General features: G+C 41.5%; 1 protein-coding gene across 1 annotated transcript in view; it reads left to right on the top strand.

Moving 5' to 3' along the window:
* Positions 1-13,300, top strand: part of LOC117055974 (probable acyl-CoA dehydrogenase 6) — a 61,280-nt gene that overhangs the window by 2,938 nt on the left and 45,042 nt on the right. Inside the window, exon 2 of the mRNA XM_033165945.1 lies at positions 12,683-12,803. Coding sequence (XP_033021836.1) covers positions 12,683-12,803 — 121 coding nt within the window. The remainder of the gene's footprint in view (positions 1-12,682; positions 12,804-13,300) is intronic.

Genomic DNA, 13,300 nt, shown 5'->3' with positions numbered 1-13,300 from the left:
TGGTATTGAGCAAGTTGCAAGCATTCTCGCCATTAACACCCGAGTCAAGTGATTTGGCAAGTGTTAATGTGCATGAATTGCAAGAAGTTGGTATGGTCATTGTAGCTAAACTTATTGACCAAGAAGTTTTTGCATATAAATGTAAGCGTTCTGACAAAGTTAAAACATTAGCGTTCTCTGCTGCACTGAAAATTCCTGGAGATGATGAAAGTGTTGTAATTCCCATTCCACCTTAATAACAGACTGAGGATGGGAGCTTGTCACATGTCTGTATAGTGTTCCAGTGTGCTGCTGGGAACTTCCGTTCCTCAGTCTGTACTTTCTCTTTCGTTTTTCCGAACATGGAGGTGACTGCACGTGTGCTTTCTTTTGTCCTCATGTTCGCCTAATAAATGCTTAACTATAATGCTCATGCCAGCCTCTGTGGTGCATCTTCTGCTGCTAAATGGACAGAAAGAGTGCCTGGCTTTCTGAAGCAAGGTCTCTGGTTTCTGCTGCTGTTCCAGGGCTTTGAAGTTTGACCGGCAGTTCGGCTGGGGGTGTTTGGGCCAGCAGGGAGCATGCCCGTTGTTCCCGTTTCCCTGGACAAATTACAACAGAAAGAACGATTGACCCAGCATTGCTGTTTCAAAGGCTATTGGACATTGTTAACACAGGTGAACTAAATTTTGAAGAAGTGCTGCAGTATGAATTGTGCTCATACCCACCTTGATTGTTCAAATCATGCTCTATACCTAGGAAGGCTGACAAGCCACAGATAGTACATGTTATCAAAAAATATGTGATGCAGAAACAGAATAGTTGTAGTACCGAATACGTTCCAAGAAGTGATCAATTCGTGTTAGATGGTGGTCCGCTGCTGCATTGCCTTAAATGGAAGAAGCATGAAACGTAGGGTGACATTTGTTGTTGTTCAGTCGTTCAGTCATGTCCGACTCTTCATGACCCCATGGACCAGAGCACGCCAGGCACCCCTATCCTCCACTGCCTCCCGCAGTTTGGTCAGACTCATGTTGGTAGCTTCAAGAACACTGTCCAACCATCTCATCCTCTGTCGTCCCCTTCTCCTTGTGCCCTCCATCTTTTCCAACATCAGGGTCTTTTCCAGGGAGTCTTCTCTTCTCATGAGGTGGCCAAAGTACTGGAGCCTCAGCTTCAGGATCTGTCCTTCTAGTGGAACATTATGACATCGCATACTAGTGGACAAAGTAACATCAGCAAACTCTTTCATTGCACCAGAACGTCTACCACCAACTACATCTGCAACAAAATTCCATAGTTTTCGATCATATTACCAGATAATGGAATGGTCATGCCACAAAGAGGGTTTACGACCTAATGACTGGGGTTGGATGATAAAGGAGGACAACCAGCTTCACCCTGTGGTGTCAGACATGGCCCCTGCACCTGAAAGTCTTTTGAAAGTTATCCACTGTAACTGCACCACTGGTTGTTGTACATTCCGTTGCACGTGCAAAAAAAAAAAAATAGTTTTCCATGTTCAACAGCTTGTGGTCAGTGCCAGACCATTGGTTGTGAAAATGTGTTGTTGATTGAACATTGTTCTGATATAGAAGATGATATGGATGACTGATGTCTGCTTTCGTTATTTGTAATACATAATAAAAGTTCTGGTTCAAGCGCCTTATTGTGACCTTGTTTCAATGTACCATTGCTTTCACTTTGTTGTTTTTAGCAAACATTTAAATACAGAAATTATGTAGCCTAATAACTAGATCAATGACAACTTTGTATTATTTTCCCTGACTTTGGTAACAACAGTTAAAAAACATAGGATATACACAATCAAGTTTAGAAAACTAATCGAAATACAGTACAATTGATACAGCAGGTCGGCCATTTTGAAATCACGATTTCACAGTGTTCCTGTCATTTAATTTTGTCTAATTTTTAATATGTTATTCTACACCCAATTCTCATAAAAATGCCATTAATAGCGTTTATGTTGCAATTTTGCCCAGGTCATTTTGTATATTGACCGGACTAGTAGCTGAAAATGCAATGCTGGTGAAATATGTTCCTGCTGGCAGCATTATGAGTAGCTGCTCCAGTACTGGCATAATTTGTAGGTGGGATTAGAAACAAGTGGGATGACAATTATGGCTCAAAGGAGAAACTGCACCAACCTGATTACTGAGCCCTGGGCGTGCTTTGGGAGTTGGTTTCATTAAAATCTACAAGAACATTACACTATTTCATCAAATAGTATTAACCAATATGTTAAGCATTTCCAGTTATTAATTTTTTTTGTTTCCTAATACTTTCAAAAGGTTGGGAAACAGTATTTTAACTCAGTAATGTGTTCCTGTATGACTGGACGTACACTGTGCAGTATTTTTAGCATTGTAAGGCTGCAATCCTATACTAACTTTGGGAGGAAGTTCCCTTGAAGTCATTGGGACTTACTCCTGAGTTGACATGTATATGATTGGTCTGTGAGGAGGCAGCCACAGGTCTCCTATCTTTCTGCTTCAGCACCCAGCATTGCTTGTTTTAAAATAAAAGGTGAGGGAGGTAAGACTTATGGACTGAGGATATTTGCTTATGATTAAACATTCTGGTGCTCTAATTATTCTGAGTAGGAACTGTAGGGATCCTGCCTGGGAACACTGGATTATACCAGCACATGCATTACTGCTCCCTGTGAACATGCAAATATTGCTGATGCTTATCTGGATATGATGGAATCTTGGTCTCTTTCGCTGAGTGGAAAAACTAGGTTTACAGGAATAGTTCTGTTTCATGTTGTCTTTCCTCAGATATACTTTTAACCAGTGCACGAGACTGGGTAATCATTTTGCTTCCTTCACTTCTTGCAAGCCTTTAAGCAAGCAAGCAAGACTAGAGATTTCTCAGGATATCTAGGGCAGCAGATCTCAGACTTCTTCTGCAGCTATTGAGGTGCAAGAGAGAGGTGTTGCCATGCGCCAGAAACCTTAGCTATAGTGTGTGGTTAGGGATCTTAAGCACAAGCTCAGGTTTGGACAGCATAATGAGCCAAACCTTGGCTTAGCTCAGTGCAATGCAGAAGTTAAAAAGAAAAAGAAAGACCAGGTAGGAGAAGAGCAGTTTTTGAACTTCTCTCTGGGAACCTGCACAGTCCCAGTGAGCCATGGTTTGGCTTACCATGATATGTGAAACAGGCCACTGTACTCTTATCTGACTAAACTACAATACTTTAGCATCTCCATGGAGGGAAAGAAACTCACAATTGTGCCAGAGGCAGGTCACGGAACACATGCCTGAACTCCGAATAAGCCTTTCTGCTTCAATAATACTTCGGCCACAATAATACTTTTTTTGGCTTGCCTCTTAGAACCTTCCTGTGGACATTAGTGAAACACAAGGGATGTTTATTACTACTATTGGCCGAAACCATTGTCCTCTTGTCTTATCTTCCCTGCCCTTGCAAACTGAGAGAGAAGGTGCTCTGCAATCTTATTATGATTGTACTTCTCTGCTAAATGAAAATGTTGAAAAGTATTTTAGATTCCAGAAGAAGAAGAAAGAGAAGATGATATGCTAGCATTATTATCTTTGAGAAGATAAGATTTATTTATTGTCATTGTCCGTATATACACAGTATACACAACAACGAAAATCAAACACCCAAAGACCGGGTTTACCATACACATTTGCACATATCTCCAACACTCTCATCCTTATTAAAACATAATCTATTAAAACATAACATAATCCAGAGTATAACATAACCTATTAAAAGCATAGCATAACCTAAGAGCCTGTCTCATTCCTTACTACTCACTGCTTACTATTACTTACTACTGACCCTGAGATCATTATTAAGTGCAATCAAAGCTCTTGGATAGAAACTATTCAGAAGGCGTGTGGTTCGAGTTTTCATTATCCTGTATCTTCTGCCCGAAGGCAACAGTTCAAAAAGGTTGTGAGCAGGATGGGTGGGATCTCTCAGGATGTTGTGTGACTTCTTCAAACAGCGAAGCCACAGTCAACGATATTAATCTTTGAGAAGGCCAGTGAAGTTGGACATTGGTGTGTCCAATTAGAGCTTGTATTCTGGTTAAGCAAAGGAATGCAGAATTTGAGATTCCCATAGAAAGGGATAAAGCAAGACTGGACATGGTAGGAGTTGCTTTAGTTCACTTTGTTTCTGGTGATTCCATAAATGTGTGGCATGATTCACATAGATGGGACTGAGCTAAAAATGGCTGGGGAAGGAATGGTTTCCCCGTTTCCCCCTTCCCCGTCATCTCAATCTGTCAACACAACAAAAGGCACGATACATGCAAGTACATTTTACGTCCTTCCTAGACCAATCACACTGTGTGGAAAAGGTTTAGATACATGAGCTTGTGGTATTTGAAGGAATTGCTGTGATATGTTTGACGATACTAGGCTCATAAGCCTGTGATTGACTGTGGCATGAGAAGGGGCCTTTTTGATGGGTAGTGGCTGTGGAACTGAGGGGATGGAACTCTCTGACCTGGGAGACTTTTATATACATATATATATATATATATATATATATGTGTGTGTGTGTGTGTGTGTGTGTGTGTGTGTGTACCAAATTTATACCCTGCCTTTCCTTGTAAGAGCTCAAAGTAGCATACACACTTCTCCCCCTCTTCACTTTATCCTCAATACAATCCCGTGAGGTAGGTTTGACTGACAGACAGTGATTGGCTCAAGTCACCCAGTGGGCTTCATAGGCTGAGTGGGAATTTGAACCCTTTTCTCCCAGGTGCTAGTCCAGCACCCTAACCACTAAGCCACACTGGCTTTTCTTATGTGCCCACATTATAGACATACTGTCTTGCAGTCAAGACCGTGCTATCTTCTATTCCCGGCTTGCTGTAGTATTTCGACAGATTATTCAGCTGCATCATGATAATTATCTGATTGTGTTTCATTATATATTGTGATTATATTTTGTTAGCTCTTTCGAAGGATCATGCAAATGGAAAGCAGCACATAACTTTTAATATAAATAAATAGTTGTATGGGGAAAGGCCCAAGTAACCTGTCCTGGAGAGTAAAAAGTTATGAGAGAATACCTAAGACCTCAGAGCAATTCCCAAAAAGTGGGGAGGTTTTATGGCAGGTGAAATCTGCAGGCTTTTGTGGTTATCCAAGGCACACTCTGGGTCAGATTCACAACAGAGTACTCATTCTCTATACAGCATAGTATGGAAATGCTGTGTTTTTGAAGAGTCTAAACACAATGGCCCAACAGCCCTGTTGCTTTTTCCATTCAATAAATTAGGATTAGGACTGCAGTTGCAAGTAGAACTGCACAGTCCCTGTTGTTTAAGCTTGGACTTCAAAGAGATTCTCATCATGGTGTTTGGATTTACGGAGGTGATTGGTACATTCTTTGTTTTCTTCTCAATATCTACAATTGTTTTTCTACGCCAAGCCTCATTAAGGAACCCATTTTTTTTTAAAAGAGTAAAGATGGACTTCTATTTATAATTAAGTATTTAATTGCGCAGCTTTGCTTAGACTTGAAAGACTTGATAAGGATAAAAGAAGAAACAAAATGGCGCTTGTAAATATGACGCAGCACGGAAAAATGAAAATTCATCCCTTCTTCGAGGGAAGTGGGAAATACTTGCTAGCTGACTTTATAATGACTTAAGACAATAATTTGGGATAACATATAGTGCATCTGTTTGCATAATTTCTTCATTATGAGTGAGAGAGAAGGCTTAATGGATGTCTAGCAGCCCCCCCTCTAGAGCCTGGAGGGGGGGACTGTGTGGTCTCCAGAAAAGCTGATCAATCGCCTAATGACTTATATCGGTGGAATACAGTTCATTTATATTCCAATATCGCAATCAGTATGCTCAACAAACAATGTGGAAACTATTGTGTCAATAAATTTTAATTTATAGGTTTGGACAACATTCTGGATTGAAATAACTTGGCATTTGCTGCGTCATTAAACTTCAAAGGATAGATTAGGACAACAGCCCGGTTTGGAAGATTGGAATGAAGTCAGGAAAAGCTGCGCTGGCAAATAGATAGTGGAAAAAATATACCGTATATATACAAATAAAGCTGTACTTGATGGATGAAAGGATTTATGATTTCTGACATGATTGAGAATTGCATAGCCAGGGACGGAGAACTCTAAAGTGTTAAGATCGGAATGTGGAAAGTATTAGAACGACAGAACAAAGCAGGATGAAGATATTGGAGATATACTTCAAGGTCCAGACTATGGGGAAGCCCGGGAAAAATAATAATTAATAATTTGATTGTAATTTGGTTGTTTTTTATTTTATTGTTTTTTATTGGATTACTATGATTTGATGGATATGTTAATTGGCTGTTTTTATTGGAAAATTAATAGAAATGATTTTTTTTAAAAGGACTGCAGTTGCAGGTGATTCACTCTAATTTATATGTATGCTGGGCAACAGTAAGATATTTTTGTTTGTTTAGTCGTTCAGTCGTGTCCGACTCTTTGTGACCCCATGGACCAGAGCATGCCAGGCACTCCTGTCTTCCACTGCCTCCCACAGTTTGGTCAGACTCATGTTGGTAGCTTTGAGAACACTGTCCAACCATCTCGTCCTCTGTCGTCCTCTTCTCCTTGTGCCCTCCATCTTTCCCAACATCAGGGTCTTTTCCAGGGAGTCTTCTCTTCTCATGAGGTGGCCAAAGTATTGGAGCCTCAGCTTCAGGATCTAATATGCAGCACCTGCATATTTAGGTGGAAATCCTATGCCCACTTAACCTGGAAGTAAGCCCTGTTGAAGTTAATGGGACTTACTTCCATGTAGGATTATACTCTTGGTTGACAAGTGCAGATACTATCCCAGTAAAGTTGTTTTTAGCTATCTCCCATTCAGGGGTGTAGATTACCCATATTTGGAACTCCAGGTTCTCAAAGGAAAACATCATTTTCTTGGCATTGTAAGAGGGTGCCTCTTACCATTCCGCTTTTGTGTTATCTAAAGCCAGGGCCTTGGGTATCACTCAGCTGGAGTAGAGTTAACCCTAGACTTTCAAAATGGGAAGCTTAAGGGGTTTGGTTTCCATTGTTCTGCACGTGACTAGGGATGGTACTGTAAAGCAGTTTTTAGTGCCTTCTATTAGAATCATTCCCAGACTTTATAATAAATGAAAACATGCTGTATTGTGAAGTGAATTCAAGAAATTACTTTTAAAAGATCCTTTTAAAGTGCTTATCCTCTTTATTATCGCTATAAGTAGCAAAAGTAACTATTGTCTCTGGCAGTCATTGATCTTAATATTAGCTTTTAAAATGGCTCTGTTATCATTAAAGAACTATGTCTGGCTCTTTGCTCATTCTTTGCTCCTACTATCTTTCTCCTCATTAATTAAAGAGCAGTCTTCATGAATTATTTTGTCATGAGGCTTTGAGGTAGTCTTTTCCTTGCTGTCTCCCGCTGGCATTATAGGTACTGTTAATATAATAACTCAAATGTGCTCAATTTATTAGGTCCCAAAATGTAGTTAAGCACCATACCAGTCATATTAATATATACAGGAGCTATATATACAGTTACGGATAATACTTAAGGGATTAATTAATTAGGCTACATCTGCATCTTAGAGCTAAAGCACTCTTATTCTACTTTAACAGTCACAGTTTCCCCAAAGAATTCTGGGAAATGTAGCTTTTTAAGGGTGCTGAGAGTTGTTAAGCGATTTCTATTCCTTTCACAGACCTACAATTCCCAGAGATTGCTGGGAAGGAGGGTTGTTTGTTAAACCACTCTGGAACATAAATTCTGTCTACAGTTAGTAGCACCTGATTTTGGACAAGAGGCTGGAATTGTAAAAAAGAAAAGAAAAAGGTTGTTGCTTTTATTTTCCATTGCAACCTAAAAATTGACCTTTAATCGATTACGGTACTAAGGTCACCAGACTGTATTTTAAAATCTTTCTCAGGTGATTTTAAATGTATTTTAAAGTCCTGCATAGATGACCCCATGCTTGGCTTATGATCAAGGGAAGATTTCATTAAGGCCCACTAAGTAACTTTAACAGAGTTGTAGGGGAATTAGTATCCAGCTGCCTTTACTATTTTATCTTAACCATTATCAGAAACGTTGGACAGAAATGAAATATAAAAACCATGCATGTCCATGTCTTGTTCCTCCTACAACTAATGGAAGCCGATCCAGTAGGCATGATTTTTTTTTCAGATTGAGAACACCACCTTTGCTGTAGGAATTGTATATAATTCTGTATTGTGGCAAATAACTAATCATGAACAACTGCACTTTCTTGTGCACGCATGTGAATGAGCACAGAATTTCATTAAGGTGGGGTTGTTAATTTCTCTTCAGTATTGGTTAATGCTCCAAGTGTGTAGAGTATATCTTGAGATGAAAGAGGGTGGAGATCCTTTGCCTTCATGGACCTTTGTGGGCAGCAGCAAAGAGCATAAGACAGAGTTTGTGATCCAGCTACCCTAGTACAGTTGTACCTTGGAAGTTGAATGGAATCCGTTCCGGAAGTCCGTTCAACTTCCAAAATGTTCCAAAACCAAATCAAGGCTTCTGATTGGCTGGAGGAAGCTCCTGCAGCCAATCAGAAGCCCCGTCGGATGTTCAGCTTCCAAAAGAACAGTCACTTCCGGGTTTCAATCGGGAGCCAAAACATTTGAGAACTAGGCTGTTCAACTTCCAAGGTACAACCGTACTAGAATCTACAGTGCTTTATGGTAAGATAATGCTATCAAGTTGCAATAGTTTGCATTTCATCCCAGATACTGTATAGCCTAGGTTCACAAATTCTACTCTGTATTTGTTTGTGCTTGATGACCATTTGGAGGCCGTGACTGGTGCAGAATGTGGGACAACTGCTGACGGGGCCTATGTTTTCATATACAGTCACACCTCGGGTTATGGTCGCTTCAGGTTGTGTGTTTTCGGGTTGCGCACCGTGCTGAACCCGGAAGCACCGGAACGGGTTACATCCGGATTTCGGTGCATGCGCAGAAGCACTAAATAACGCTTTGCACATGCGCAGAAGCACCAAATCACAACGCGCATGTACGCAGATGCAGCACTGCGGGTTATGGACGCTGCGGGTTGCAAACATGCATCCCGCACAGATCGCGTTCACAACCCAAGCGTCCACTGTAATATGAAGAGTCAAGATACTCATCCATGGTGAAGTCACAAGGTCACCAATTCTGGGCTTCTTGTTTTTGTTTTTCATTGGTTTTCCGGTATGGAATCTTCCACTTTTGCCCCAGATGGAACTTTTCACAGACCTATTTTCCAGACATGGCCAAATGTGATCTCATGGTAATTTTTACCGTATTAAAAAATTGTTTTGTATCTTGACTCATTCTGGGCAGAACTAGATGGGACAGTAGTAAACATGGATCTGGCCTAAGAAACAACCAGTTGACACCTTACAACTGAGGTTAGTAACACCCAGCCAGAGGCTACCTCATAAACCAAAAAGACCCCACTGATTTTGGCAATGGTGGCAGCAAAAAAAAAAAAAAAAAATAGCCACAGCACTCTGGCGGCGATGTGCGTTGCTCCTCCCCAGTCACCAGATTGTTCATTTAATGAGAAGGAAGGAGCAATAATTCTCTTCCTCATTTGATTTGCATGGGGGGGGCAGTGTGTTCAAGAATGTTTGTGGCCATACCTTCTGCAGGTGTGTAGCCCCTTGGCAGGGTGAATGCAGCCCTTAGGCCCAAACCTATGAGCTATCCTGGCTTACAAACATGATGTAGAAAACTGCTCAGACTGCTAACTGCTCTCTTGGCTTTTATATACTTCAGAGAGCAGCTGTTTTATACCTGGTGGCTGTTTCCCCCCCTCCCCCCTTAGTCCCAGATACAGACGTATGTAGAAAGCAACTTTATACTGTGTTCCATTTAGCTGATCACTGATTGTGGAGGCAGGTTCACTAGGATGAACAGGGCACTCTGACCAACCTCAGCCAGCCGCCACCAGCCTGTATCCTTCCTTACAACTAGTTCAAGGGATGGCACTGACTGTCAGCTTCCTCCATATGTTCAGTGTTGTCCCTTGTAGAACTCAATAGGGCAGGGAGAAAACCAGAATTAGTTGGATTTGCCTGTCACTTTCTCTGGCGCCACCTACTGTTCGTCTCCCTGCCTCCCACCCTACCAGTCCATCAGCCACCAGCCGGCAGTGAGTCTTTACTAAAACTCCTTTACTAAGCTACTTTTAATCTGCAGTTCATTGCGCGTGTACACATAAATAACGATCTATCTGGAATGTGTATATTTATATATATCCATAGTGGAAGCCTGCAAGGAGTTGATACCATCACTGGAAAAGGAAGCCCAGGACTCCTTTTGTTTGTGCTGATTACAAGGCAAACACTTCGCACAGATGTCTGTTTAATCCATTTGAAGAATGTTGTGATAAAGGAGTGGTATAGGGAGTATCTACAAGAAAACACTATACAGTATTCTTCTGAGCATCTCCAGAGAAGCTCTACATAGATTTGTCAACACATGACAGTTTAGAAAGTAGATGTGTTTACTTCAAGCTTTATATGGTTGCCTATTTTTGCACCATGAGATTTGCTTATTTTCCTAGTAAGGGGAAAAAGATTAAAAACAGCAAACACACTTATTTTGTGATAATGATTTTGCATTCATGTCTCATGTCTTGCTTCAGCACATAGCCAGTTTTCATGACAAAACTGAACATAAAAGGATTACCGGTAACTTTCTGATAAAAAGACTTACATTTCTATCTATTAGATGTCAGAGGAAGAAAATTCTAAGGGTTTATGAACTGATTGTAGTGAGGATAAAATGAGATGTGGTGGTAGAACTACAAATGTCATCTTGAGCTCCATGGAGGAAAGGCAGGATATAAATAAAGGTAAAGGTAAAGGGACCCCTGACCATTAGGTCCAGTCATGGACAACTCTGGGGTTGCGGCGCTCATCTCACTTTACTGGCCAAGGGAGCTGGCGTACAGCTTCCGGGTCTTGTGGCCAGCATGACAAAGCTGCTTCTGGTGAACCAGAGCAGCACACCTTCCCACCAGAGCGGTACCTATTTATCTACTTGCACTTTGACGTGCTTTCGAACTGCTAGGTTGGCAGGAGCTGGGACCGAGCAATGGGAGCTCACCCCGTCCTTCTGATCGGCAAGCCCTAGGCTCTGTGGTTTAACCCACAGCGCCACCTGCGTTCCATCTATAAAGGTGCTGGTCAGCAATTAGGCTTGTTCAATCTTACTGAAAATCAAGTTGCTGCTATAAGCAGATTTCACGAAACCTGTTGCAGTGTGGAGTGTTCAGATTTCCAGCCATGCCATTCCTGTCTCACTTTCCAGTTTTCTGTCTCTTTGGCCCTGTCAATCTGCATTCTGTGACCACTCAGCCCAGTGTTCATTTGGCTGATGGGGGTTTTGTGCCTCCTTAGGATTCTTTCCCCCCAAATATTTTTTGTAACCTTGGAGTTTTACAAGCCTGCTGAGAACTCTTCCATGTGTGAAGGTGTTACAGTCTTGGCTATATAAGCAATGACACCTAGCCTCAGAAACAGAGGAAATGATTCAAGTTCACTGACAAAATATACTCTACTGCACATGAGTCAGTAACTCATTTCCTGCAAACTTTGGTGTGTCATTTGAATATGTAACCTGAATGCTGACTTGCGTACTTCTGTGATAGTTTTAGCTGTTTGTAATAAATTGTTTTTTTTCCAGACAAAAAAAAAAGAGTTTTCCTTCTCATGTTAATAGAACCATAGAATGGTAGAGTTGGAAGGGACCCCGAGGGTCATCCAGCCCAGCCCCCTGCAATGCAGGAATCTCATCTAGATCATACATTATCTCAACTAGATCATTCAACCTCTGCTTTAAAACCTCAAAGGAAAGAGAGTCCACCACCTCTTGTGGGAGTCTGAGCCACTGTGAACAGTCCCTCAACCATTCATCGTAAGGCTTGGTTTCCAGAACCTTTCAAGATTCATGAGGAAAATAATTCTTACCTCATATGTTTTTCTGCCTCCATTTTTCCATTTACTTCCAAGCAGCTTCAATACACCTGCAGGGCAGAAAGGATTCACAAAGGAGTGTGTGAATTTCCGTGGTTCCCCAAAGGGGACTTAGTCAGAAGTGGGGAAAGAGCTGCCATTTGTCAGGCCCTCCAGCAACCTTCACCAATCAGTTGTCCTACAGATGCTTTGGACTACAACTCCCATCAGCCCCAGCCAACACATGAAGGCTAGTCCATTATGGCAAATGGAGCCTGTTAACTTTCCCCCTGCTTAGTTTCCACATTGCCCTTGTAGAACTCGGGGGGGGGAACTTAAAATAAGTTGGCTTTATCTTTCATTGGCTCTGGGACCATCTATTGTGGGGCTCCCTGCCTTTTGCCCTACCAGCCCCAGTGGGTACCAGCCTGCATTGCCTATAGGATGCTGTTGATTTGAATTGAAAGCCTGATTAAGATGAGGGAAATCTCCCAAGAATTGGAAAAGTCAGCTGCCCTTGGGAGTTAACAAAGTGGTTTGCTTCAGTTTAAGAGCTTGACATACACACCCTGCCACAGTCTCATTTAAGCTGTAGCACCTGGTGTTAAGCCTATTTAGGCCCACTGAAGCTAATCGGACTCAGCCAGGCTAAATAGCACAAGTTTAACTTTCCAAACTCTTTTCTCTCCCTCTCCCCCCACTTTTCAAAATACAGATTATTGACAAAGAAATCAACCCATTTGTGGACAAATGGGAAGAAGAAGGACAGTTTCCAGCACACCAAGTTTTTAAGACTCTGGGGAAAGCTGGATTCCTTGGAGTGAATAAGCCAACTGGTAAGAAATAGTCTTAAGTCTCTACTTTTGATGTAAAAGGCATGTTCTGGCCTTTAAAGATATTTACCAAAAGCTGTTTCTAAATTAATAGTTATTTGTAAATTCATCTCATTTAGAACATTTTAATGCCCGGGGGAGGGGGGATTTCACCAAGATACATAGCAGTTTCCCCTACCCTCCCAATCACGGGTATATTTTGCTCTAGGTATATTCCGGGACATATTTAATTTATTCTTGCAGAGCCTCCTTAAACATTCGAAGGAAGAGTCTGACCTTATGAACCACTATACCAGCAAACAAGTGTGCAGAATGGGAATCAAAGTTCATTGTGCTCAATCTTAACATACCGGTAATTGCCTTGTGTGAACTGACTGCATTGTAGAATTCAATGCAACAACTGGGAACGGCAACAGAAGGTTGTAGTGCTTTTCAAGGAGCCAGCCAAGCTTGCTCTATCAGTACCATTTCTTTTTCCTCTCGTGTTTTTCCCCCCTCTC

Source organism: Lacerta agilis, chromosome 12 (assembly GCF_009819535.1).
Source record: "Lacerta agilis isolate rLacAgi1 chromosome 12, rLacAgi1.pri, whole genome shotgun sequence".
In the NCBI taxonomy this organism is placed as follows: Eukaryota; Metazoa; Chordata; class Lepidosauria; order Squamata; family Lacertidae; genus Lacerta; species Lacerta agilis.
The sequence above is the reverse complement of the archived record's forward strand: the minus strand, read 5'-3'. Positions and strand labels throughout refer to the sequence as shown.